At 36.6% G+C, this 24,858-nt stretch overlaps 1 protein-coding gene across 5 annotated transcripts in view; it reads right to left on the bottom strand.

Moving 5' to 3' along the window:
• Window positions 1-1,775: 1,775 nt before the first annotated feature.
• TAF2 (TATA-box binding protein associated factor 2) overlaps window positions 1,776-24,858 on the bottom strand; it is a 94,716-nt gene continuing 71,633 nt past the window's right edge. For 3 of the 5 annotated variants that reach the window (XM_055314142.1, XM_055314140.1, XM_055314144.1), the window contains 3 exons: window positions 24,415-24,537; window positions 14,402-14,633; window positions 1,776-3,232 (listed from right to left, as the gene is read on the bottom strand). In XM_055314142.1, coding sequence (XP_055170117.1) covers window positions 3,181-3,232; window positions 14,402-14,633; window positions 24,415-24,537 — 407 coding nt within the window. In that variant the 3' untranslated portion in view covers window positions 1,776-3,180. Of the gene's footprint in view, window positions 3,233-13,157; window positions 14,634-24,414; window positions 24,538-24,858 lie in introns of those variants that run through there. The other 2 variants (XM_055314143.1, XM_055314141.1) reach the window with 1 other exon arrangement.

Raw genomic sequence — 24,858 nt, forward strand, 5'->3', positions numbered from 1 at the left:
CTGACCCTACTGTATTTTAATGTGGGTAAGTCGCTATGAATACACATCTGAATTGCTGCATCTACTCCATAACAATCTTGTTTTCAACATGGCTTCACTAACTGGAACCACTTTTAGTATGGCACATGTGAATTAATAAAAAATGTTATTGTTGTAAAAGCTAACATTTGTTGAGTGCATACACCAAACTCTTTAAAAACTGTTTTAAATGTATCATTTCAATTAATTCTAACAACATTACTATGAGGCAGTTTGGATTATTACTATCCCAATCTTACAGATGAAGCAACTAAGGCACAGAGAGGTTAAGTTACTTGCCTGATATCACAATTTATCAATCAGTGGTGAGACTAGATCTGAATCAAGGCAGGTTAGTTTCTAGAACATAACTGAAACTTTGTACTATAATAATACTTTAAAATTTTTTTCATTTCATTTCCAAAGAGGCATATAGCAACCTCCTAAGAGTGGTGTTTAGGAAAATTTCTCTAAGGGAATTATTCATTCACTTATTCAACAAACTCTCTGAGCACCTATTATAGCCATGAATCTGGACTATTCAATTAAGCATGGAAACTAAACACCAACTTTTTAGGATAAAAGTTGAATCCTCTCAGAATGGAAAATAACTTCATGAGAATCTAAACCCAGGAGTCATGCTGTTAAGCAATAGCTGTGATTGTGGGAAAGGTCTTAAGATTTTAATGAGCATGTACTACAAGCCAGGCACCATGTTAAGCTAAAATGCTTTATGTAAGTAATTTCATGTCCTTCCTCCAAAAACCACAAATAGTTAAGAGCTCAGGCTGTAAGTCAGCCTTGTGGGGTCTGAATTCCAGTTCCATCAGAGACTAACTTTGTAAATCAGATGTATTATTTAACATCTTTGGACCTTAGTTTCCTTATCTGGAGATTGAAGATAATACTACTTCCTGTAGCAGGTAGGAATGTATTCAAGTAAAGAAATATCTGATAATAGTGGCTTAAGCAAATCAGGGTTTATTCTTCTACATAACTGAAAACCTGAAAAATGGAGACAGCCTAAGTTAGTTCAGCATTTCCACAAGGTCAGGGCTGGCACCTGGGATGCTTTCAGACTTTTCTTCAGGGACACAAGCTAGCTGCTGCAATTCGAGACATCATGTCAGTATTTAGGGCAGAAAGAGAACAGAAGAGAGGTCAGCCACAAGTGTCCTCTTTGATCAGTAAAACTAAGGCAGAACCAGCAGATTTCTGCTTATGTCTCCATGGCCAGAACTCTGTCATAAATGGGCACTTGAGCTCTAAGTGAAGCTTGAAAAGCAAATATGTAGAAGATACATTTTTACCCGCACAAAATTGGGTTCTACAAGCAAGGGAGGGGTGAGCACCTAACAAGTGTCTGCCACACTACTTCATGGGTGGGAGAATTGAGAGAATTTATGCTACAAACTTAACATAATCTGGGGTCCTCATCCAGGGCCAATAGATGTTAGCTATTTTATTTGCCAAGGAAGAGGTTATGAACAGCTTACTTCAAATCATAGTTTCTAACAAGAGAGACAAGATTTAAAGGCAGCCTTGTGGACTCCAAAGCCTACGAGCACTGAGAAATGTATAGAATTGTTGCATCATTATATTTTATGCCTGAAACTAATAGAACACTGATTACTTTTTTAAAAATTTACTTTATACTTTAATATTTTAAAAAGTCATTAAGGCAACTAGGTAGAGGCATTTAAAGGGTTCTTTTCCTACTGAACTACTTTTCATGCTCTACTTAAGATTCCTGGTTTTTTTTTTCCTCCATAGATATGCTAAGGTATCCCTCAGGCAGAGCCCCTGCAGTAATTAGTGGCAAAAGAAGTGAAGTAGCCAGTTCTTGTATTAAGTCTTCTGAATCACCAGTCAACTACCTAAGATGCAGCAGAAAGACATCTGCATTTAACAAAAAGCTCTTGTATGTAATAGAAAAATTGCCATGAAGCTCGATTGTTTGATTAAGCATGGAAGCCAAATACTGACCTTTTAGGATAATAGTTGGCTCCTCTCAGAATGGAAAACAACTGCCTGAGAATCAAAACCTGATGTGTAAAGTGTCCCCCAAAGCAAGATATTCAAAAGATGTTAGAAGCTTTAGCCAGGAAAATAGACATCTCTATTTTTCAGTTATAAAAACTTACCATCACTAATTAAAACCAGGATATTGAAGATGATGCCTCCCTTACTGCATGAAAGAACTTGGTTCCATATTTGCAAGGTGTAAGGAAAACGTGAGGTCTGGTGACCTCATATATAATAACCCTGCACATATAATTATTGTGTACAGAGGTGTCTGGAGAGCAGATTTTTAATCAATGCCAGGAAAAGCCTGTATTACATTAATAGAAAATTTAGAACACATGGTTCCAAGTCTGTTTGCTTAACCATAAAATGAGCAGAGTATTGCTGACTTGACTTCTTCCCATAGGGTGAAAGAGCAAATGATAAGTTTCATGAAGACACAATCTATGTCCACAAAGCATCGATGGTAATGCTTGTTATTCTTGAGGAATTCAAGGACAATCAACTTTGACCTGGCCAAGTAGGAACATGAAACTGACAATCATAGCAACAACCAACCACCCTCACAACAAACCATTTACCGCTGCCATCATCATTTCATAAAAGGATGTTTTAAACACCAAGCTATTAGGATGGACATACTTATTATCAGAGTAAAAGGCAGTACTTGACATGGAATGAGTTTTACTAAAGTCTTACTGCTTCTTCCTAATTTTTCTTGTTCAATATGCACAAATGAACATTTAGGTCACAGAGTCTGTCCTGGCATTGTTTTCTCCAAGGGACTTTCTGGACACTGGGTTTCAAGGACAAGAGGGCTCTAGGGTGTAGGATTACAGGCTGGGACCAGGAGTTTCAGGATACAAGTAATTAAAAATCCTTACTAGGAAATTTTTACAATTTTCATGTATAATTAGAGCAGAGAAATTTGGCAAAGCTTCCCCCATGAGCCTCAGGGACTGTCTTAAAGTATCTCAACAGTTTGTTTAGGCTACAGGTTCAAGTACCTTAGATATTCATTTTAACTCTATTACTAGAACCTAGACACCTTGAAGGCAGGGGACATACATCCAACACTATCTACTGACTTGGTGTGAGCTTGATTTTTGTTGAGTCTGTCAAAGTTCTAAAAGCCAGTCATAGCAGCTGATGAACATCACTGTGAGCTGGTCTCAGCGAAAAGTTGGGTCTGTCCAAAGAGATAAGAAAAGAGAAAACGATTTACTATCAACTGAAAATTTTTATGTTCACATACCTAACTACATAACATCTCATGCATAGGCTGAGCATTGGCAGATATTCTGAAGCTGATATATAGGTTCTCTCTAGAAAATTCAAATAAAACCAATCACGGCTACCCATATTTAAAAACTGAAATAAGGACTTTATAACCTAGATTTTCTTACACAGGTGACCTTCTCTAGGTATTTACTGTATAATGGTAACTGAATGATCACAGGAGATTGGCAGCAGGCAGGAAACTTTGAGACAGTCTTATCCAGTCTTCTCATTTTTCAAGGAAATTGATCCCAGTGAGGTTGGGTGGTGATTTATTTGAGACCACCACAAGAGATACTGATTAAGAAATTGGGACATAAAACTGGTTTCCTGTTTTCCAGAACCATGATCTCTCCACAGTATTACTGACTCTCTGGCTGATAAAAACACCTTCTGCTTTCATATTTAATTCAATAGAAACAACCCATGGTTAGTGCCAAGAGTGACTTAAAGTGGCATTAGTTAAGGGACAATAAGCATCATAAACAGGATAATGATGTGACCTCCGCCCTCAGTGAGTCATAATCAAACGGGAAGGACTTCACACACCCAAGTAACATGTTTTTGGGGTAAAAGTTTATCTTAAGAAATAATAAAGTTCTGAAATTTTTCAACCCACCCAAGTTGCTGAGTATTTTTCTCTTTCCTACTATATTTTTAATATCTAACATGTGCATGTTACAGACTATCTGGTATAGGCATCTAAATATCCCTGTTGAAAAGAAAGTCCTTAAGTGCTTACTTCTCAATGCTTGAAAGTAGGAATGAAATAACATACTTTATGCAATTCTCCTTTGTATAAGACTCTGCTGCACATCAATCTATACTCTGGCATGCAAACTTGTAACTATAACACCAATCAAATTAAGGATGCCACTTATGTGAATGCTCATCAGCGTTATCCTGGTCAATGTTCCAAATACCATCATAGTAAAAGCACTGAAGGATACAAATGAACCTAAAAAACTATATGAGCACTCCATGAGGTGCTCATGCAATGAGAAAGGAATGAAAGAAGTAAATCTGAATGGTGTGATCTTTGAGGACAGGTACTGTCTTGTTGACTATATTATCATAGTCCTAGAACATGAGAAAATAACAGGCATTCAAAAATACTGTATTCATGAGTGAAAGAGAAGGAGGGAGGGAGAAAGAAATAGAGGTTGGATGACTAGAAACTGAAAAATCCAAGTATCCAAGGAAGTATTTTAGTGGATTCTCAGTGTAAGATACAACTTCCGTAGGCAGGAAAAATTCTGTAGAAAAGGGAAAAGTATTCTAGGCAGGAATACTTGGGCCCTTGCTTTCTACAGCCATGTAGGCTGCACACTGTACTACTCTAGAGAGGGCTCTCCACATGGACTCCAGCAACTCCTAGAAGGAGAAAGACCATAAAGTTTATTGCATAGGTGCTGGATGTCTGCTAAATATATTTATAGCTTATTAATTATGATTGGCTTGGCTGACTAAATTCTTTAAGAAGGTAATTTGGGTAGAGGTGTTGGTAGAAATAAGAGGCGGTTCTAGAAATGACAAGTCTGGGTTAAAATTTTGACTTCCACTTAGCTGCATAAACTAAATGCAAGCTCACTGAGGGCAAAAATTGTGTCTGTCTTGTTCATGAATTTATCTCGGTGCCTATCACATAGAATGTACTTACAAAATAGTGGATGATAAATTTTAATCATACAAAGCATGTAATAGTTTCCTCATCTGTTAAAAAAAAAAGATACAGACACTCATTTCACAGGGTACAATGAGTATGAAACAAGAAAATGCACATTTGGTATGTAGCACAGTGTCAGGCTCATGGTACGTGCTTAATGAGTAGGAGCTGTGATTAGAAACAATAAGGCTTTGTTTTGTCTTGAATGGGAATTTTCATCTAATTTTAATTAGAGATTTTTAATAATCTTCTCTCTTATACACTGAGAGATAGTAATGAGAGTCTGGAGTGAACAGTCAGCCCGAGGATTCTCAAGCCGTATAGTACCCACTCCTAGGGGGGCACTGAACATAGCCAGGAATTTGATCGTTCCAATGACAGGGCCTGGTTAGCGTGCTGGGACCAGTGTCAAACGTCCAGTAATACGTGGGACAGTCCTACACAAAATACCCCAACCACCCCATTGTGCTCCTATTGAGAAGCACAGTGTAATCTTGAGAAGTAATGGTCTACTCTTTTCCTGCCACCTTTCACTTTAAAACATTACGTATACAACTTTATGAAAAGTATTTGCAAGTAAAATTTGACTTATCCCTATTTTGTTGTCCCACACACGTAGACAAAAGAGTATCAGGTTACTCTTTACGATTGCATGGAGGTAAAAATTCTCGTGAAATAGTAAATCAAACAGAAAACATGGCACTAAAAGCAGAAAATGTGTTTGCAAAAAGCATTAAGGATTTTTATCTTGTCAAAGAAGCAACCAAGACTTTTCTTCAGAGACTGAAAGAAAGCTATTCAGAAGAACTCTTATTTTCCTGCTTTCATGTATTGTCTCCTTCTGGCCCTGTATTCCACATAGAAAACATCTGTGTCCCGTTAAGATTTTAGTTCCCCTGCTGAACAACAGTCTTGCCAGTCTCAAGTCTAAGTCTGCTTATTCCTTTGCAAAAAGGAAGACAGAGGGACAATGATAAAAGAGCAAGGCACTGAAGAAAAGGGATAAAGAGCTTAAAATTGTAAGGCCAAAGATCTAGAACAGGGACTTTCCAAGTAGAGTGCTTGTGTACTCCAAAGAGCATACAAGAGATAGAAAAAAAGACCGTTAGAGCCTCTTCTTACATTTATCTATCTACATATTAATGGACGTTGAGATTGCTTCCTGAATCCTGTGTCAGACAATATTGTGAGGTATTTCATAGCATCAAGGGATTGGGGGCAGTGGTATCCTCACTCATTCCTCTATTTTGACATATTGCAACTTATATGTGCCCAGTTAAATGGACCTATGGGTTATATTACCTGGTTTTAACTAAACCAAACACCACAAAGTAGACAATGGGCTTTCAAAGATTTCTACAAAACACATTGGACTGAAGACAACATCAATCATGCAAGCATATGCAAAGAGCTGAAAAAGAGCTAAGCCAATGCTTGTTTCACAGCATGAGCTCTACCAAAGCCACACTGCAAGATAGAAACATGACGACCAGTTGCTTAAGTCGGTGCTGTCCGACAGGACTGATGATGAAAACATTCTAGAATGGTGCTGTCCAACGCAGTAGTCACCACCCAAATAAAGTTATTAAACTTTTGAAGTGCAGCTTGTGACACTGAGAAACTAAATTTTTATTATTTAAATTTAAACAGCCACGTGTGGTTAGTGGCTATTATATTGGACAGTGCAAGTCTAAGAAGTAACAAATAGAGCCAAGTTCTTAGGTTTGAATCCAAATGCTGACACTTACAAGCTGTGTGACCTTTACCTTAACTTTTCCATGCTTCAATTTCTTCATCATAATCATACTGCCTCTGTCACATAGTCGTTAAGATTAAGTTAGATAATGCATAAAAAGTACTTAGAATATTGCACAATACATAGGACATTTTTATTAGCCCCAATCAGATCAGGAAGAAAAAAAGAAATTATTAATTCGAAATATAAGTTGACAAATGCTTGTTACTAATAAACCTTGAACAAAGTTTATATTGGGTTTTAAAATACTAAATAGTATGAAGGTATCACAAATTTCAGGATAATTACAAAAAATTAATTTCATCTTTATCCTTCCTTTATACTTTTATGATGAATATGGTAGCTATTAATCCAACAACTATATAATCACTTTAAATGTGAATGACATTATATATACCACAGAAAAGACAAAGATTGTCAGCAGAAATATAAAAACCACCACCCACGACCAAGAATGTTATGTATTAATATATACTCATAAATATACACATATTAGATATATGCACTTTTTAAAAAAAATAATAGAGTTTGAGATTATTGGGCAACCCAAGAGAAATGTTTATTCTAGCAAAAATAAAAACAAAAAACAGTGCTGGGTGTATCAGCATTCAATTACTATGTTTAAGTCATGTAAATAATTAGAGTTAAAATATATATTTTTTTAAGGATCATTGTTTGCCAGGAAACTTTACTCCAAGTCACAATACCCCAGGGGAGTGTGGTTAAGTCGGTTAAGCATCCAACTCTTGGTTTTCTGCTTAGGTCATGATCTCAGGGTCCTGGGATCAAGACCCAGGTAAGGCTCTGTGCTCAGCAGGGAGTCTGCTAGAGACTGTCCCTCTCCTGGTCTCCCTCTGCTCTCCCCCTGCTTCTTCTTTATCTCTAAATAAAATATTTTTTAAAAAGTCACAATACTCCATGATGAACAGGGGAGACAGGTTCTCAATAACTATATTTTGTTTTATTAAGTGGTAAGTGTATTCTTAAGGTCTGATCATTAAGGGATTATTAATAAATTCTCTAGAATAATTGGTTGAGAAACCTGTTTCAGTAATAAAATAGTCCAAATCATATAAACATCAAGGTAACATTAAAAATCACATATATGGAATAGAATTTTCCAAAATTATAGTAGGTGTTTCTTAGGTTTTCATGGAAGTGACAGGAGAAAGTTCCAGAGCCAATTAAGTTTGGGAAAATATTGTGTTAAACAGATTTCTTTACTACAGAACTTCTTGGAACTTGTGAGAGGCCTCTGACAGTTCAGTGAAATTCTAAGAGGGCATGTGCAGTTTCTCAATGATCTCCAATCATAAAATCCTCACTTTTTTTACAGCACCCAATTAAAGAAAAAAACATTTCTTTTTGTAAGGCTAGGTCCTCAGTTAGTTCTTCTCTTTTCTAAGAACTTCCTTTGTATGTCTGCTCCTAAGCTTTACAGTAGTCACCCTTTGGGTCTTTATCATTGCTCCCTTTGACCTCTCTCCAAATATTCCTCCATCAATTAAGTGCATACATCTTCTTCTAAAATCCTCAGGTGAGGAAAATGAATTTTATCTCCTCAAATAGTAGTTTATAAGTGATCGAAATACACTCACAGCTTAGAAGGATTATAATTCTATTAGTACATCTTCCTTCTTCACAAGTATTCCCACGTGGTCTTCCTCCAGTGTCCCAATAATGCTGCGCATCACCATAGTTCATTTGTCAAAACTAAGAAACTGACACTGGTGCATTAACGAAAACTCCAGAATGCACTTCAGTTTCACTAGTTTTTTTCACTGATGTTCTTCTTCTCTGGCAGGATCCAATCCAGAAAAACTCACTGTGTTGTTGTCATGGCTTCCTTGTCTACTCTGATGGGACAGTCTCTGTCATTTTGTTTTTGATAGATTTAATGGCTTTAAGGAGTAATGGTCAGGAATTTTGTAATGTCCCTAGATTGAGTTTGTCTAATGTAGACTGGGTAGGCTGGCTCTGTGGGGTTTTATACCCACACAGGTGCCCTTCTCATCACATCATACTAATGAGGACGTATTAACATGACTTAACCACCAGTGCTGTTTACCATGGTCACTGGGTTAATGGAGTGTCTGTTAAGCTTTCACTGGAAAGTTACTATTTTCCCCTTCTCATACTCTATTCTTTGGAAGTGAGTCACTAAGTCTAGCTTACACTCAAAGGTAGGGTGTTAGAAGCTGAGAGCTTTGAAAGGACAATCCTACTTGGGCTGGAGCACATCTGGTATGAAGAAATTTCATTTATTTACAGTAGAAAGTTAGAAGAGATGAGTTTAGGAGAGGAAGATGGGAAAAACAGCTTTCCAGCTATTTACCAGACAAGGATTTCATTTTAAGGATGATACTTTGATCAAACTTTTTAAGGACTTTGTAAGACTTTGGTAATAAGGTAGCTTCTCCATTCTCTCCTTGAGAATCACCTCCCAAAAATAAGGAGACAAGAAACAGATATTGTAAACTTCAAAGAAGTTGAAGAAATTTGAAACACATATCCACGACCAATGAGGAAAGGCTGCCAAAGGCAGAGAGAAGCAAGATGAGATGTTCAGAGATGAAGCCATTCCTGCAGCTCTCAGGCCAATTCAGCAAGAGAAAGAAGTCAGACAAAAACAATAAATTACAAAATTCAATTTACAAACATTAGAAAAGAGGTAATAATCAGTGCACTGATTTCAGATGCACACTAACAATGAGACTGAAGAAAGAGAAATTAAGGAATCAATCCCACTTATAATTGTACCCAAAACCATAAGATACCTAGTTATAAACCTAACTAAAGAGGTAAAGGATCTATACTCTAAAAACTACAGAACACTTATGAAAGAAATGGAAGACATGAGATGGAAAAACATTGCAGGCTTATGGATTGAAATAATAAATATTGTGAAAATGTCTGTGCTACCCAGAGCAATTCACACATTAAACGCAATCCCTATTGAAATACCATGGACTTTTTTCACAGAATTGGAACAAATAAGATTTGTATGGAAACAGAAAAGACCTGGAATAGCAGAGGAATGCTGAAAAAGAAAACCAAAGCTGGAAGCATCACAATGCCTGACTTCAAGCTATATTAAAAAGCTGTGATCATCAAGACAGTATGGTACTGGCACAAAAACAGATACACAGATCAATGGAACAGAATACAGAACCCAGAAATGGATCCTCAACTCTATGGATAACTCATTTTCGACAAAGTAGGAAAGAATATCCAATGGAAAAAGGACAGTCTCTTCAACAAATAATGTTGGGAAAACTGAATAGCCACATGCAGTAGAATGAAACTGGACCATTCTCTTACACCATCTACAAAGATAAACTCAAAATGGTTGAAATATCTAAATGTGAGACAAGAATCCATCAAAATCCTAGAGGAGAATACAAGCAACATTTTTGAACTTGGCCACAGCAACTTCTTGCAAGATACATCTATGAAGGCAAAGAAAATAAAAGCAAAAATGAACTACTGGGACTTCATCAAGTTAAAAAGCTTCTGCACAACCAAGGAAATAGTCAACAAAACTAAAAGGCAACCGACAGAATGGGAGAAGATACTTGCAAATGACATAGCAGATAAAGGGCTAGTATCCAAGATCTATAAAAACCTTATCAAACTCAACACCCAAGAAACAAACAATCCAGTCATGAAATGGGCAGAAGACACGAACAGACATTTCTCCAAAGACCTACACATGGCCAAAAAACACATGAAAAAATGTTCCACATCACTTGTCATCAGGGAAATACAAATTAAAACCACAACGAGATACCACTTTACACCAGTTAGAATGGCTAAAATTAACAAAACAGGAAACAACAAATGTGGTGAGGATGCAGAGAATGGGGAATCCTCTTGCACTGTTGGTGGAAATGCAAGCTGGTGCAGCCACTCTGGAAAACAGTATGGAGGCTCCTCAAGAAGTTAAAAATAAAGGAGTTACCCAATGACCCAACAATTGCACTACTCGGTATTTACCCCCAGATAGAGATGTAGTGAAATGACAGAATGCCTGCTCCCCAACGTTCAAAGCAGCAATGTCCACAACAGTCAAACTGTGGAAGGAGCCATGATGTCCCTCAACAGATGAATGGATAAAGAAGATGTGGTCTCTATATACAATGGAATATTATACTCAGCTATCAGAAAGGACAAATACCTACCATTTACTTTGATGTGGATGGAACTGGAGGGTATTATGCTGAGTGAAGTAAGTCAATTAGAGAAAGACAATTATCATGTGTGGAATATAAGAAATAGTGAAAGGGACTATAAGGGAAAGGAGGGAAAACTGAGTGGGGAAAAATCAGAGAGGAAGACAAACCATGAGAGACTTCTAACTCTGGGAAACAAACAAAGAGAGGTGGGGGGATGGGGTAACTGGGTAATGGGCATTAAGGATGGCACATGATGAGATGAGCACTGGGTGTTACTGTATGTTAGCAACTGAATTTAAATAAAATATTTTTTAAAATACCAATTCTAAGTTAACTCTTGAGTTAACACACAATCAATACCAACTACAAAAACAATTTCGTGGAGAGCCTAAAAACCCTGATTCGAATATTTGTATAGAAAAATAAACCCTCAGGAATGCCTGGGTGGCTCATTGGTTGAGTGTCTGCCTTCGGCTCAGGGCGTGATCCCAGGGTTCAGGATCCAGTCTCTCATCAGGGTCCCTGTGAGGAGTCTGTTTCTTCCTCTCCCTGTGTCTCTGCCTCTCTCTGTCTCTCATGAATAAATAAAATCTTAAAAAAAAAGAAAGAAACACTCAAAAAGGCAAGATAACAGAGATGGAAAACCTTCAGTGGAAGGCAGGGGATGGGTGGTAGAGGGGCAGCCACAGTGAATTTTTCAGTGATGAAACTGGTGGTAGGAGATTCAAGTCCAAGCATTTGTCAAACCCATAAAAACTGATACAAAGTGAGATTTATTGTATATAAATTAATAAGTCAACTAGAAAAAGAAAATAACCCACAAGAATAACAAAAAGATGATGAAAAGTAATGTAAGGAGACTCGCTCTACTGTATCAAAACATACCACAGTGCTACCATGATCTAATTGGCATGGTACGGACAGATGAGCAGACAGAGCCATGAGACCAGCCACAAAGTCCAGAAATGGACCCAGAAAATAAAGGAATTTAGTATGCTACACCTGAAATCTAAAAAGAAAAGAGATGGAGTTTTATCCTTTTTTTTTTTTTTTAACTTTTAATCTCTACATCCAACATGGGGCTCAAACTCACAAGCCTGAAATCAAGAGTTGCATGCTGTAGCAAACAAATCAGCCAGGCACTCCCAAAAGACAGAATTTTAAATACATAGTGTTGGGTAGCATTCTGGAAGGGAAAAAAAAGGTTGGATCTCTACCTCCTATTTTCTATCAAAATAAATTCCAGATGGATTCTAGTTGGATAGTAACCTGAAACATAAAACTTTAAAACCAACAGAAAAAAAAAAAAGGGAGAATTCCTTTATAGTCACAGAATAAGACCTTTGTTATTATGACACAAAATGTATATACTCTAAAAGATAAACTACACCAAAATTAAACATTGCTACAAATACCATTTGTTAAAATAAAAATGTCTATAACGTATAGCTGCATGTACAGACTAGCTCTGGAGAGACACACATAATACTGCCAAGAGTGACTGCTTCTGGGGAAAGAGACTGTGAGACTTCCACTAGAACTTGGTGTTGTTTGTGTATAATTACATATTTACATAGTTCAAAAATATGAATAATTCCTGTGTTGTCTGCTCTTACCCATCAGCTTAAATAACTGAAGGCTTGCCATAAAAAAAGTTCCTCAGAAAAAACATCCAATATAAATATCCAATTTAGAAATATCTATGTAACACATAGTTCCTAGAACAACACGGGATATAAAAGATGTCCTTAAGTTATATAGGTAGCTATTATTTGTCACCATCTTCTTAACAACACTTAATGATTATTTGGAAATATATCCTTCTATTTTCAAAGTTGGGAATTCTATATATGGTATCACACTGCAGCACACTGTAACATAAAATATTCCATTTTCCAAAAATAATTTCAGCAGGCCAACACTAAATTAATTGGAATCGAAATAACTGCCATTTAGGCCCTTCAACATCTCATCACATTCCCTTTTGCCCTGAGACTCCAAGTCAGCTGCACTGTTTCACAACTCTTGAACATCTCCTTGCTTTCTTCCATATTTTTTGAAAAAACACTGTTTCTTCTTCTGAAAGAACTTTCCTCACCTCTATTGAAATCATTCTTACTATCAAGGCCAGCTCAAATCCCGCCTATCCACAAAGCTTGCAGAGATTTGTGGACAGGTACATTATATACATACACAAAGAGAAAGGTAACAAAGATATAAAAGATACAAAGGCAGAATAGTCAATTCAAAAACTTATTTATTAAACAAGTTAAATGCAACTAAAAGTTTATTTAAAAGTCCAACATTATTGGATCCCTTTGAAACATCTATTCTGGAAGAAATACTTTGTCAAACTAATGATAAGAGAAATGATAAAAATAGAACAGGTATGAAAAACACTTTTAAACAAACAAACAAACAAACAAACAATAAAGCACATGATAAATTCAGAAATAAAAATAAAAACACACAAATTATTTAAATATGAAACCAAAATGTTTCATGTATTTTTAAATGTTTCTGGTGTACTCACATGACGGCTGACTTGTCCATGTTAGTAAACACCACATAAACACCTTTTTAAGGTATTGGACTTTGTGGTTTACTGAAATAGTTTTAGATTATGAGTGGGGTATGTAAATTGTCTACATTCAGCGAACATATTCTATATATGAACATATTCACTTATACTTAATGAAAAAAAAGAACTTATAATTTGAACATCTTGATTTGAGAACTGTGGATTTGAGAGTCTTATTAAATTCCAACATCATAATCACCAAATGTACTATCAAAAATGCTATTTCAAAAACATTTTTTTTTAACAGAGCTGCTTCTGAAAATTTCAGTATTTTAGGGCAAAAGAAAATAACCATGTATTCTTGTTCACAACTCCTGATGTTTAGCCTCTATGGTTAAAACAAAAAAAATACCATGTAATAAAGATTCCTATAGAAAAGCCTAGGTCTTTCTCGGTGGTTCCAAATAGTGTCATACAACATTTCACCGGAATAATGGTTTCACCACTGCTCTGGCAGTAGCTTGTTTAAAACATAACTTTGCCCTGTAACATCCATCGAAGACTCTACAACATAATTGAAATTGGCAGTACACATGAAGACCATGATGTGAATGGGAACTGCTTGTGGCCTGAGGGCCTCTGTGAAGCTGCCGTGTGTGTGTGTGTGTGTGTGTGTGTGCGCCCGCACCTGCGCGCACGCGCTCTGAGGAAACAGGATGAAATGGTTTATCCAGAACTATAAAACATTTTTCTAACTAGATCTCAATTGCATAAATAACATAAATCAAGTGTTTAGAACTTCCATGGATTCTGAATTTCTATGAGAAAGGCAACTATTTTTTTTGTCTGTTTTATCATTTTTTACAAAGGACAAGCTTTAGCTGTGTACAATCTCCTGGACACTGAGGGAAAGGTCTCGTTTGTCCCCTCCTCAGTCAGAAAGAGAAGGGGAGCGAACAGACCTGCCACTGGCGGGGCTGGAGAAGCTGAAGGGCTCTTTGTCCTTCTCTTTACCATCGTGCTTGTGCTTATGCTTGTGCTTATGTTTGTGCTTCTTCTTCTTTTTCTTGTGCTCGTGGTGATGGTGGTGATGGTGGTCACTGTGTTTGGAGGACGCGGGCTCCTTTGTAAACACTGATAGTGGAGCTGCAGCAACTGGATGCATACTCATCTCCAATGGTGACTGTTCTTTACCTTCAAGATTAAAAACACCCAAATGAAATTCTGCTGATAACAAGGTCAGTGAGATGAACATAAGAGGGAGCTGGTGACAGCACAGGGGAGGGACCCTAAGGGTTTAACACCTCCAAGAGCATAACACGGAATGGGAAAAGGATCTGAATAAGACATTCCATTAACCACACACAGTAAGTGCTCAGCACTGTGGCCAGAAAACTGAATACTTCAATTCCTCAGTTTATACCAATTATGATATACACCAGTATGTTATGAAACCATCTTTTGTAAGTTAAAATTTACGTTTAAAAGTATTATGAAATGACAAGAATGATTACACGTGTGTGTTATAAGACCTACATTTGTCCTTCAACTGTAGCTCATTCAACTTTAGTTCGATCCTAAGGTATTGGGTAGGAAAATGGCAGAAGTTTATTTTTGTCACCCAAAGAACCACTTAAAAAGACATAAACATGCTATGCTAGTTACTGATAATCATATCTCAGCAAAATTCATTCTATAGTCCCTTAAGGTACTTTCTGGAAATAGATAGGCAAAAGTGAACTCAAAGTTCATAGCTTAAGAAAATCAGAAAAGGCAGTGAGTCTATAAACAGAATATCTCCACTTAAAGGCAAAAGTAGTGTCACTTAAGAAAAAAAGATGAGAAATAAGAAACCTGTGCTTTTGACTAGATTGTGCTGTTAGCCTTCGGCATACATTTTCTTTCTCTTTATCTCATCTAAAAAAAAAAAATCAAACGTTTTGGAAAGTTCTTTCCATTTCACATTCTATCGGTCTAGGAATCTACAACAGAAGTTCTTTCTCAGACTCTAGTGTACGAAAATTTCTTGCTTCCTCCAGAAGCTACAATCCTTGGGCCATACCCCAAGAAAGACTTCTCTCTGTATTACTCTGGACTGACAATACTGCTTTACATGCAGCCAACTAAGAAAAAAAAGCCTAAGAATCATCTCAGATACCCTCCCATTGGTTTTCACTCATAAATACCAACTGTCAGATCACCTCACCTCAGTCTTTCATTAACTGGTTCCTATGCCTAATGTGTCTTACACTCAAATCTATACTTTACATAGCTACACAGAAGTGGTTCTCAACCAGATGGATTTTGCCCCCATAGGGGTTATTTGGCAATATCTGGAGATAGTTTTGTCATCACACCTGGGGTAGAACTGGGAGAGGAAGACATAGTGGTGTCCCAAGGGTAGAGCCTAGGGATGCACAGTACATCATACCATACATAGAACAGCAACTCCAACAAAAAATTCTCATGCCCACAATGTTAATGTGTAGGTTGGAAGACCCTGCTGTGTAGTGATCTTCCTAAAAACAAAGTTATACGTAATTATCTGCTTAAAAACTCAGTTGGTTCTAAAAACAACAAAAATGACAGTAACAAAAAAACAACTCAGTTGATTCTACCAACAGAATAAAAGCCAAAAAAACCCTTGGGCTTAAACGCAGCAGTTTCTGAAAATACATGCTTTATCCCAAATAGCTAAAAAAAAAAACCCAGCTTTTCAACTGAAATGGACTGTTTAAATTATCAGCACTAATTTTGATCCAAACTAGCCCCAAAACCATGATTCTTACCAAAACCACACCACAGAAGTTTTCTAAAAAATCAGTTTCAGCACTGATTTGACAGTTTACAATCTGTCCTGAACTTACCATTCCAGCCTTATGTTCCCCTATCACTTTCTACGCACTTTAGAGTAGCCCTTTCATGATTGTGAATTTGTAAATGCTATTTCCTATGCTTGAAATATCCTTCCCCCCAAAAAAAAAAAAATCCTTCCCTTATTTGTCCAACTCATAAATTCACTTAACAAGCAACAGGAACTATATGGGAACTGGGGAAAATAGAGATGAACTGGATAGATCTCAGTCTTCTGGCGTTTACCAACTAGCTGAGAAGAAAGAAGTTGAGTAAGTACAACCAAGTAATAAAAAGACAAAGCACAGAGTGAACCAGTAGCATGACAGGAGACTTAAATTAGCTGTGGGGGTATCAGAGGCAAACTTCTCCAAGGAAGTAATATTTAAATGGTAACCTAAAGAAGACAAAAGGGACAGAAAAAACATTTCAGGCTCTTTAGGAATTTAAAACTCAGCTCAAATGTCATTTCTTTAACTTTTCCCCAAACTGCCCCCCAAATTAGTACTTTCATGTTCCCACAACATAATTCAAAAAGGAAATTACAGCACAGAGAACTTAAATGACTTGCTCCCCAGGTGGTACTGGCAGGTCTGAGACCAAAAGCCTAACCCCAGAGTCTGTGCTCTTAACTGCTCTGCCGTGCCACACACAGCACAGTACACACCGCAGCACACTTTTTTTCTTTGGGTCTCTTTCATTACACTTAGAGAGCATCTTGAGAACAGGTGTCTTTTTCATCTTTGTATCCCAATGTGTCACCCAATATCTAGCACCCTCTACATCTCACCTCCTCACCCCTGCCAAAGCTTGCTAAACGAATGAATGAATTAATACAACAGAAATATCTAATTATTGCATTTCTTTTAGATAGAATATTAGGTGAATTTAGTCCAACTAAATGCAATCTGAAGGTCATTAATTTTGAAGGGAGCGGGAGAAAGCACAGAAACTATTACAGACCATTCATTCAACTAGTATTGACTGACTACTAAATTTCTTTGGTGTCAGGCATGGTTCAAAAACTTCAGGACAAATGAATAAACCAAAGCTCTTGTTCTCTCATATGACACATATTTTATTACTACAAAATTATATTTTTATATTCATGGTATTTTGCTAAAGATAACACTAATAATGATGCATAAGCTAATTACAGAGATTATGTACATACAAAACAAGTTTAGGGATCTGTATCTTTTTCAATAATTGGTACCAAAATAACATTCAGAAAATTTTCAGGGATATCTGATTTAGAGTATCAGCCATTTGGCTGATATGCCACTGTAAGATTTTAATTTAGATTTTAAATAAATTATACAAGTATGTTTCCAATCACAGGGCAGAGTCAGGTGATAAGGAAAAGTGATAAGAGACTTTAAACCCTGATGAACAAATCCCTTCAGATCCTACCTCATGATTTAGACTACAACAGACTGTGAGCTTTTCAACTGGCTGTCTGCACTATTAAGAATCTGAGGTCCTCTTCTGCACTGAAGTTTCATCATTCTAAACACCTGCCAAGCTACTTGGATTGCAAAAAACCAATAATTATATTGGAAACTGTACTTCCTAGCAGAGGTAACTGCCAAATAGACAACCAAGTGTATTTGGGTATACTCTTTTCCAAGGAATACTTATAACCACTTCAAAATCCAATCTCTTGTGGCCTTATACTTAGCATTAAAGATACACTGATTATAAATCTTGCATGACTCTTGATTTGTAATTATTCATAAGACAACGGATTAGCTAGATCCAAAGATAAAGGTGTTAGGAACCTCGGCTCCAAGGACAAATGGCTGATTTTAAGGCTGGGCAGGATATTTACAAGATGAACCTGAAACATCTGGTATAATGGCAAGGAAGTTAAATTCTTCTCAACAGACCCAAGAGTCAAACTTCTAGGAGGTTCTCACTGTCCAAAGATGGGACAATCTGTATAATTATAAGAATAACTAATGGACTGGAACTAATTGATCACCATCAGAGGATGTTAGATAGCCAACTCATCATTTGAAAAATTATTAACTAAAAAGAGAAGCCATTATTTTCCTCTTCCTCTAGGATCTATACCACTGGGTATTAATAGATGAGGGGGGACTTCAGCTTTATAAAATAGTTTATAAAAATGGAAAGATTAATTAGAATATCACCACCTTGTGGGGCACCTGTGTGGCTCAGGCAGTTGAACATCTATCTGACTATTGATTTTGGCTCAGGTCATGATCTCAGTTTTCTGAGATCCAGCCCTGCATCAGGCTCCAAGCTCAGCAGGGGTGTGCTTGAGATTCTCTCTCTCTCTCCCTGTCCTTCCTCCTGCTCACACATGTGTACTCTCACTAAATATATAAATCTTAAACAAACAAAAAAGAATATCACTTAGTGAAATAATGGATAGAGGCACTGAACATCTTAGTGGTTAACCTCATAAAAGAATCAACTCTTTTTTTTTTTTAAGATTTTATTTATTCATGAGAGACACACAGAGAGAGGGAGGCAGAGACATAGGCAGAGGGAGAAGCAGGCTTCATGCAGGGAGCCCAATGTGGGACTCGATCCAGGGACTACAGGATCATGCCCTGAGCCAAAGGCAGATGCTCAACCGCTGAGCCACCCAGGTACCCCAACAGTCAACTCTTAACTATAGGAAACAAACAGGGTTGCTAGAGGGGAGGAGAGTGGGGAACAGGTAACTGGGTGATGGACATTAAGGAGGGCAAGTGATGTAGTGAGCACTGAGTATAAGACTGATTAATCACTGACCTCTACATCTGAAACTAATAATACATTATGTTAATTAATTGAGTTTAAGTTGAAAAAATAAAAATAAGTAAATAAAATCTAACTTCCACTATTCAAAAAAAAAAAAAAAAAAAGGTCAACCAGACATTGTATATTTCCAGATGGAAGAACACACCGCCATCTATAAACCTGAATACAATTAAGCTTCTATATCCGACTGTAAATTTACAAGAAATAAAAAGGACTCTAACATGTTAATTATACCACAGGTATAGAATTAGCAAAACACAGACTTGAAAACTACAGCTTAAGACCCTGGTTTCTTTAACAAATATACTGTAAAAGGGAAGAAAAGAGAAAAAGGTAAACTTGAAACCTTAAATTTAAAAAGATGTAAAGGACAGATCAACCAACTACAATGTGTAGACCTTATGTGGATACTGGTTCAAAAAATAAAGTGTGTTAAAAATAAGTATCAGAATGATGGCATAAGTCAACTGACTGAAACTTAAACACTGGATATTTATAAATATGAAAAAACACGAAAATATTTAAAAATATGAAAAAAATTAATGTTTTAAAGAATGCTACTGTGGTTAATGACTTTTTAAAGTCCTCATCTTTTAGAGATATATACTAAGTTGTTTATGAATAAAGTGATGATCCATGGGATTTGTTTCAAAATTGTTTATAAGGGTGAAAATAGGTAAGGATATAGATTACACAAAGCTGACCATGAGCTGATCACTATAGAAGCTAAGTAATAAACGTGGGGTGGGGGGGAAGTTCATTATAATAGTCTGACTCCTTCACAGTTTGCCATAATAAAGTGTTTTTTAAAAAGGAGAAGTTAAGGCAATTTGACACTATCCATGAAAATGTTAAATATCCATAGTCTATGGTTTAAAATGTTCATTTCTAGAACTCTATCCTATAAATGTGCTCATGCATATGTGCAAAGACACATACACAAAAATATTCACCAGAATAGTATTTGTAACAACAGAATATCTGATAAAACCTAATGTTATTCTATAACCACCACCCTTTAGCTCTTAAGTTTTCAATTATTATAGACCATATATATATAGTCTATAATATATATTATGTTCATTATACATATATATTCATTATATATATAAAATGATCCATTTATTTTAGAAAGAACATGTTGCATAGCAGGAGGGCGCAGAGGGAAAGGCAGAATCTCAAGCAGACTCCCGCTGAGTCTGACAAGGCAGGACTCGACCTCCTGACCCTGAGATCATAACCTGAGCCAAAACCAAGAGTTAGATGCTTAACTGACTGAGCCAGAGCCATTCAGGCTCCCCGACAAAATATATATATATATTTTGTTTGCTTAATCTCTCTTTCCTGGATAATTTCACCAGGTCTAATCCAAGGTGGTAAGAAAGTACAACTTCCTTCTCATATGGAATTGTATTAACAATCAGATTTGGGACATGTATGAGTTGACTTTCACACTAGCATGATGTCACCTATAGAAGCTCTACTGAGAAAAATGCATGTATTACCATCAACATGACACATTTACGCACATAATTTCATGTATCACTTCGGGGTTTACAAGATTCCTGGGAACCTGAGGCCCACCCAAGGTGAGGTACCACTCATTTTTAAGCTAAAGAAAGCACTTTTAGACCCTGAAATATGTGTCTCTATGATAGATGGCACATACATAACCAAAGGATTTATACATAATTAAGAATATTGTATTTTCCTATTTCATTCATATGAAAACCACAAAACAGAGTATCTGTTTTGTTGTTCTACCCAATGTTAAATCTTTCCTAGAGATCTAGTAAAATGCACTATGGATAAGGATTTTCGCTGTAGTCAATTTAACAAGTGCAAAATAAACTGAAAGAGGTACTTAATATAAGCCTAATTTAGGGGCTTGTCAGCCCATCTGATTAAAGTGCTGTCAACATTCAATAACCTGTTAGTTCTCTTAAAGTTGTTCACATAGGTATATGTTTAAACTTAACACAAAACCTGCAGTTTTTATTAGGAAAAGTGTGAAGTCTGGTCTTCGGATTCTTTAGATCACTGTAAAAAATAAAGTGTAAAATTATATCATTAAAATTTAAGTAAAAAAAGAATCAAAGTCTGCTTTTCACATTAGAGTTTCAAAAGAAAGAACTAGTACTTTCAAAATATATATATTTCTTTTTTTGCGGTAAAGATTTCATGCACTAAAACAGTGCTTTTCTGACTTATGCAAGAAGGCATTATGTAATACAGCAGCCCTAGCTAGGCAAAACTGCAGGAACTCTCTTCCTTTTCTTCCCCACTAGGGGTTTCCCTCTGCTCCTGTGCCTGTCACTTCTCTATGCCTCATCACCACAGACAGGCTGTGTCAGGCTGCTGTAGTGATGGAGAGGACACAAGAGGCTGTATGGCCTCCTCTTTGCCTCAGGGGAGAGGAAAGAAATAATAAAGGAAGGAAAATACCCCTGCCACTTCTCTTTTCTTACCCATAAATGGCTTAACCTATCACACATATCATCCTCAAAATACTCTTCTAGCATATGCAAGGAAAGAGAAAATTGGAGGGAAAAAAGAACAAAAAGGAAACCATAACTTGTCCACTACTTAACAGTTTCCACCTCTTCTTTATCTTACCTACACGCCCGTTCATCTTCTATCCCACCCCCCAGGTGACATCTGTAACACATTCCAGTTCTCAATTATCTGGTTTGCTGGCTCTTTTAAGAGAGCCATCTCAGGATTCATCTTGGCTCTAGGAAAGGAAGCAGGGCTCCCAATCTCAAAAGCCTTGGACCTAAGGAGATAGCAGAAATGAGTAAGCACAATTCCATTGTGCAACACAAAATGGAAGGCACATCCCTGCCTCAGAGGACTTCTCAGTTAACTCTTTTTCAAGAGAAGCTGGAAATTCAGATTGCTATGTGTAAGCTCTTTTTAGTAAACTACTTCAAAAATTTTTGTGAGACTTATATAGAACAAGTAAAAGATGCCTCAGTTGGATGTGCTGAATAAGGCTCTAAATAAGGCCTATTTGTGAACTCTAATTTGGAATCCCTTGGAGAGTTAAGAGAGGTCGCAGCTTCCCTTACACTGGTTCTATGCCTCCTCTACTCAGCCCTCCAGCTAACAACCTCAGGCCAGGCTAGCTACCACAGCAAGAGACCCTGGCTCCTTCTGGGAGGCAGGAAGAGAGGAAGTCCCTATTTTACTGCCAACTTTGAGTTAGGCAAAGTTGTGCTTCTGACATTTCTAAAGATGAAGTTCTAAGGGCCCCTTTTCTCAGAAACATTGTTACAAACAGTGGCTAGGTTTGATACTCTTATTCTTCATGTATGGTGTAAGTTAAAAGGGATTTTAACTTTGTTGGCTAGCTTGGGAAAGTTACCTATCAAATGTAACAAAGTATCTATGGGAAAACCACATTTAGAATTCCAAAACAAATATTAGTACAAATAATCTTCTGGAACATCACCATTTGTAAAATGAAGGTTTTCTAAATTCTAATAGTATCACTATTGAATCTTAAGACCTGCTCACTGGCCACAGAGTACTGAATAGCATAAATACATTTAAAAAAAATTACAAAAGCACATTAAAAAAACATATTGCAGTTAAGTTTTACAAGTCAGTCCAAGTAATATATGGGTATACACTTTGCCTGATGACACAAAAAGGTCCTAGCAACCAGAGCTGAAATATTAATACTTTCCTATTCCACACTCTTAGCCCTGTATCTCCTTCTCAGTCTTCCATGAGGTCAAGAGAGCTACAGGACTATAAAAAGAGATTCCAAAAAAAGTAAAAGTGGGTTTTTAAAAGCAATAGGGGACTATGATACAAAGGCATATTAGTGGCCACAAAATGGTGTTAAAATTTGCTGTTCCCTAGGTTAGTGCACCACATCACAAAGAAAAACCAAACAAACATTTCAGACTCTTTTCTGGAATAAGAAATCATTTAACTGCCGAATTCAGACAGATTTGTTTTTTTTAAAAGGCATGGAAGAACCGGCAGAAGCATCACCCCAAACTATATTAAGAGGTTTAAAATACTCTGAGCTTAATCATTTTTAAAAATGTGGGCAATTTTTCAGGGCTAGTAAAATTTTAGTAAGTATAATGGTAATAAAGCAAAATTACACCAAAACCAAAAATAAAAACAACAGAACATAAGGCTAGCAAGGCCAAGAAATGTCAAAATTCACTTATCAAAGTGATAAAGACTCCAGCTGATTCTTTCTGAAATAAATTCTGCATGAACCTATTACAGTAAATGCATACAGCCGCAGAGAGATATAAGAAAGCAACAATCTGGGGTCTCAATACCAAAATATTCTGAGTTGTTACTCTGGCTTGAATTAATCACAGTTGATCCTTAAGCTCCTCAAATCAATAAACAGCTACTCCTTTGTTTATATCATAAAAACATGGCTTATATAAACAAAATCCATCTGTTGGAATCTTAAAAGTCTGACTAATGACTTTTGGAAAAACTATTCTTTAAAAATGATTTTGCTTATATATCTTGTTTTTCACTCCCTGTTCCTCCAAAACTTGAGAACTGAATCTTTAACACTGAATGTTTATTATTCCTTATCTAGATTACGATCTTTTTTTTTTTGGTAAGCAACTAAAAACAAAATAAGCAGAAGACAATGTAAAATAGAGTAGACAACAAACACATCTGAACTGAATTACTTTTCATAAAATTAAGCCCAACTAGTATTTAATAATTTAAAAGACAGAACATCTTAGTTTTCTAGTATAGCATCTAGGCTTCATGACTGACCATGAATGACCAATTGTAAAGCTTTCAAGGGGAGAGGGAAAGGAAAAATAAATAAATGACTTTCACATTTTATAAAAGTATGAAAGGTGCAAATTTGATGGTATCTACTGAAGGTGGCATTTTTCATCTTATAATATTCTAAGAAAAATAATTGCAAGAAAAAAATAATGGGTATTTTTAAATGGCATAATAAGGGATGTTTTTCCCCTTTTCTACTCTTCTCTCATTTCCAAGTTTTATAGGAGGGCACTATTTTCAAATAGTCTAGTTTAAAATATTCTTAGGGGCACCTGGGTAGGTCAGACGGTTAAACGTCCAACTCAACTTAGATCTTGATCTCACGGTTGTGAGTTCAAGCCCCAAATCAGGCTCCAAGCTGGGTGCAGAGTCTACTTAAAAATCAAGAAATAAAATACAAAATTACATTACGTAATACAAAGTCAATGTGTTGCAAGAAAAGCAAGTCCCTAGATCTATATTTTCACGTATTTTTTTAAGTTGATAAACTTTATACATTTTGTAGATTTGTTCTTAATAATAATAATAATAATAATAATAATAATAATAATAATTTCACCTGTTCCCTTCCGTGCAAGCTCCATGCTCCACTGGGGTTTAGTGGTGGGTGTGCCATCACAGCCTGTTGAGTGCTGAGGTATTAAAGCAGATCGGGAGCTAGTTGGCCTATATTTAGAGAGCCCTATAATACCAAAGAGGGAAAAGAGGCGTTTATTTCTTGGTTTACCAAAAGAAGAGAAAAGCCTGACATGTTTTTATAAGTTAACCTTAAAACCAGAAGCAGTTCAACAGCAGAATTCTTTTTTTTTTTTTTTTTTTAAATTTTTATTTATTTATGATAGTCACACAGAGAGAGAGAGAGGCAGAGACACAGGCAGAGGAAGAAGCAGGCTCCATGCACCGGGAGCCCGACGTGGGATTCGATCCCGGGTCTCCAGGATCGCGCCCTGGGCCAAAGGCAGGCGCCAAACCGCTGCGCCACCCAGGGATCCCAACAGCAGAA

The sequence above is a fragment of the Nyctereutes procyonoides genome, unplaced genomic scaffold (genome assembly GCF_905146905.1).
Source record: "Nyctereutes procyonoides isolate TBG_1078 unplaced genomic scaffold, NYPRO_anot_genome, whole genome shotgun sequence".
NCBI lineage: Eukaryota > Metazoa > Chordata > Mammalia > Carnivora > Canidae > Nyctereutes > Nyctereutes procyonoides.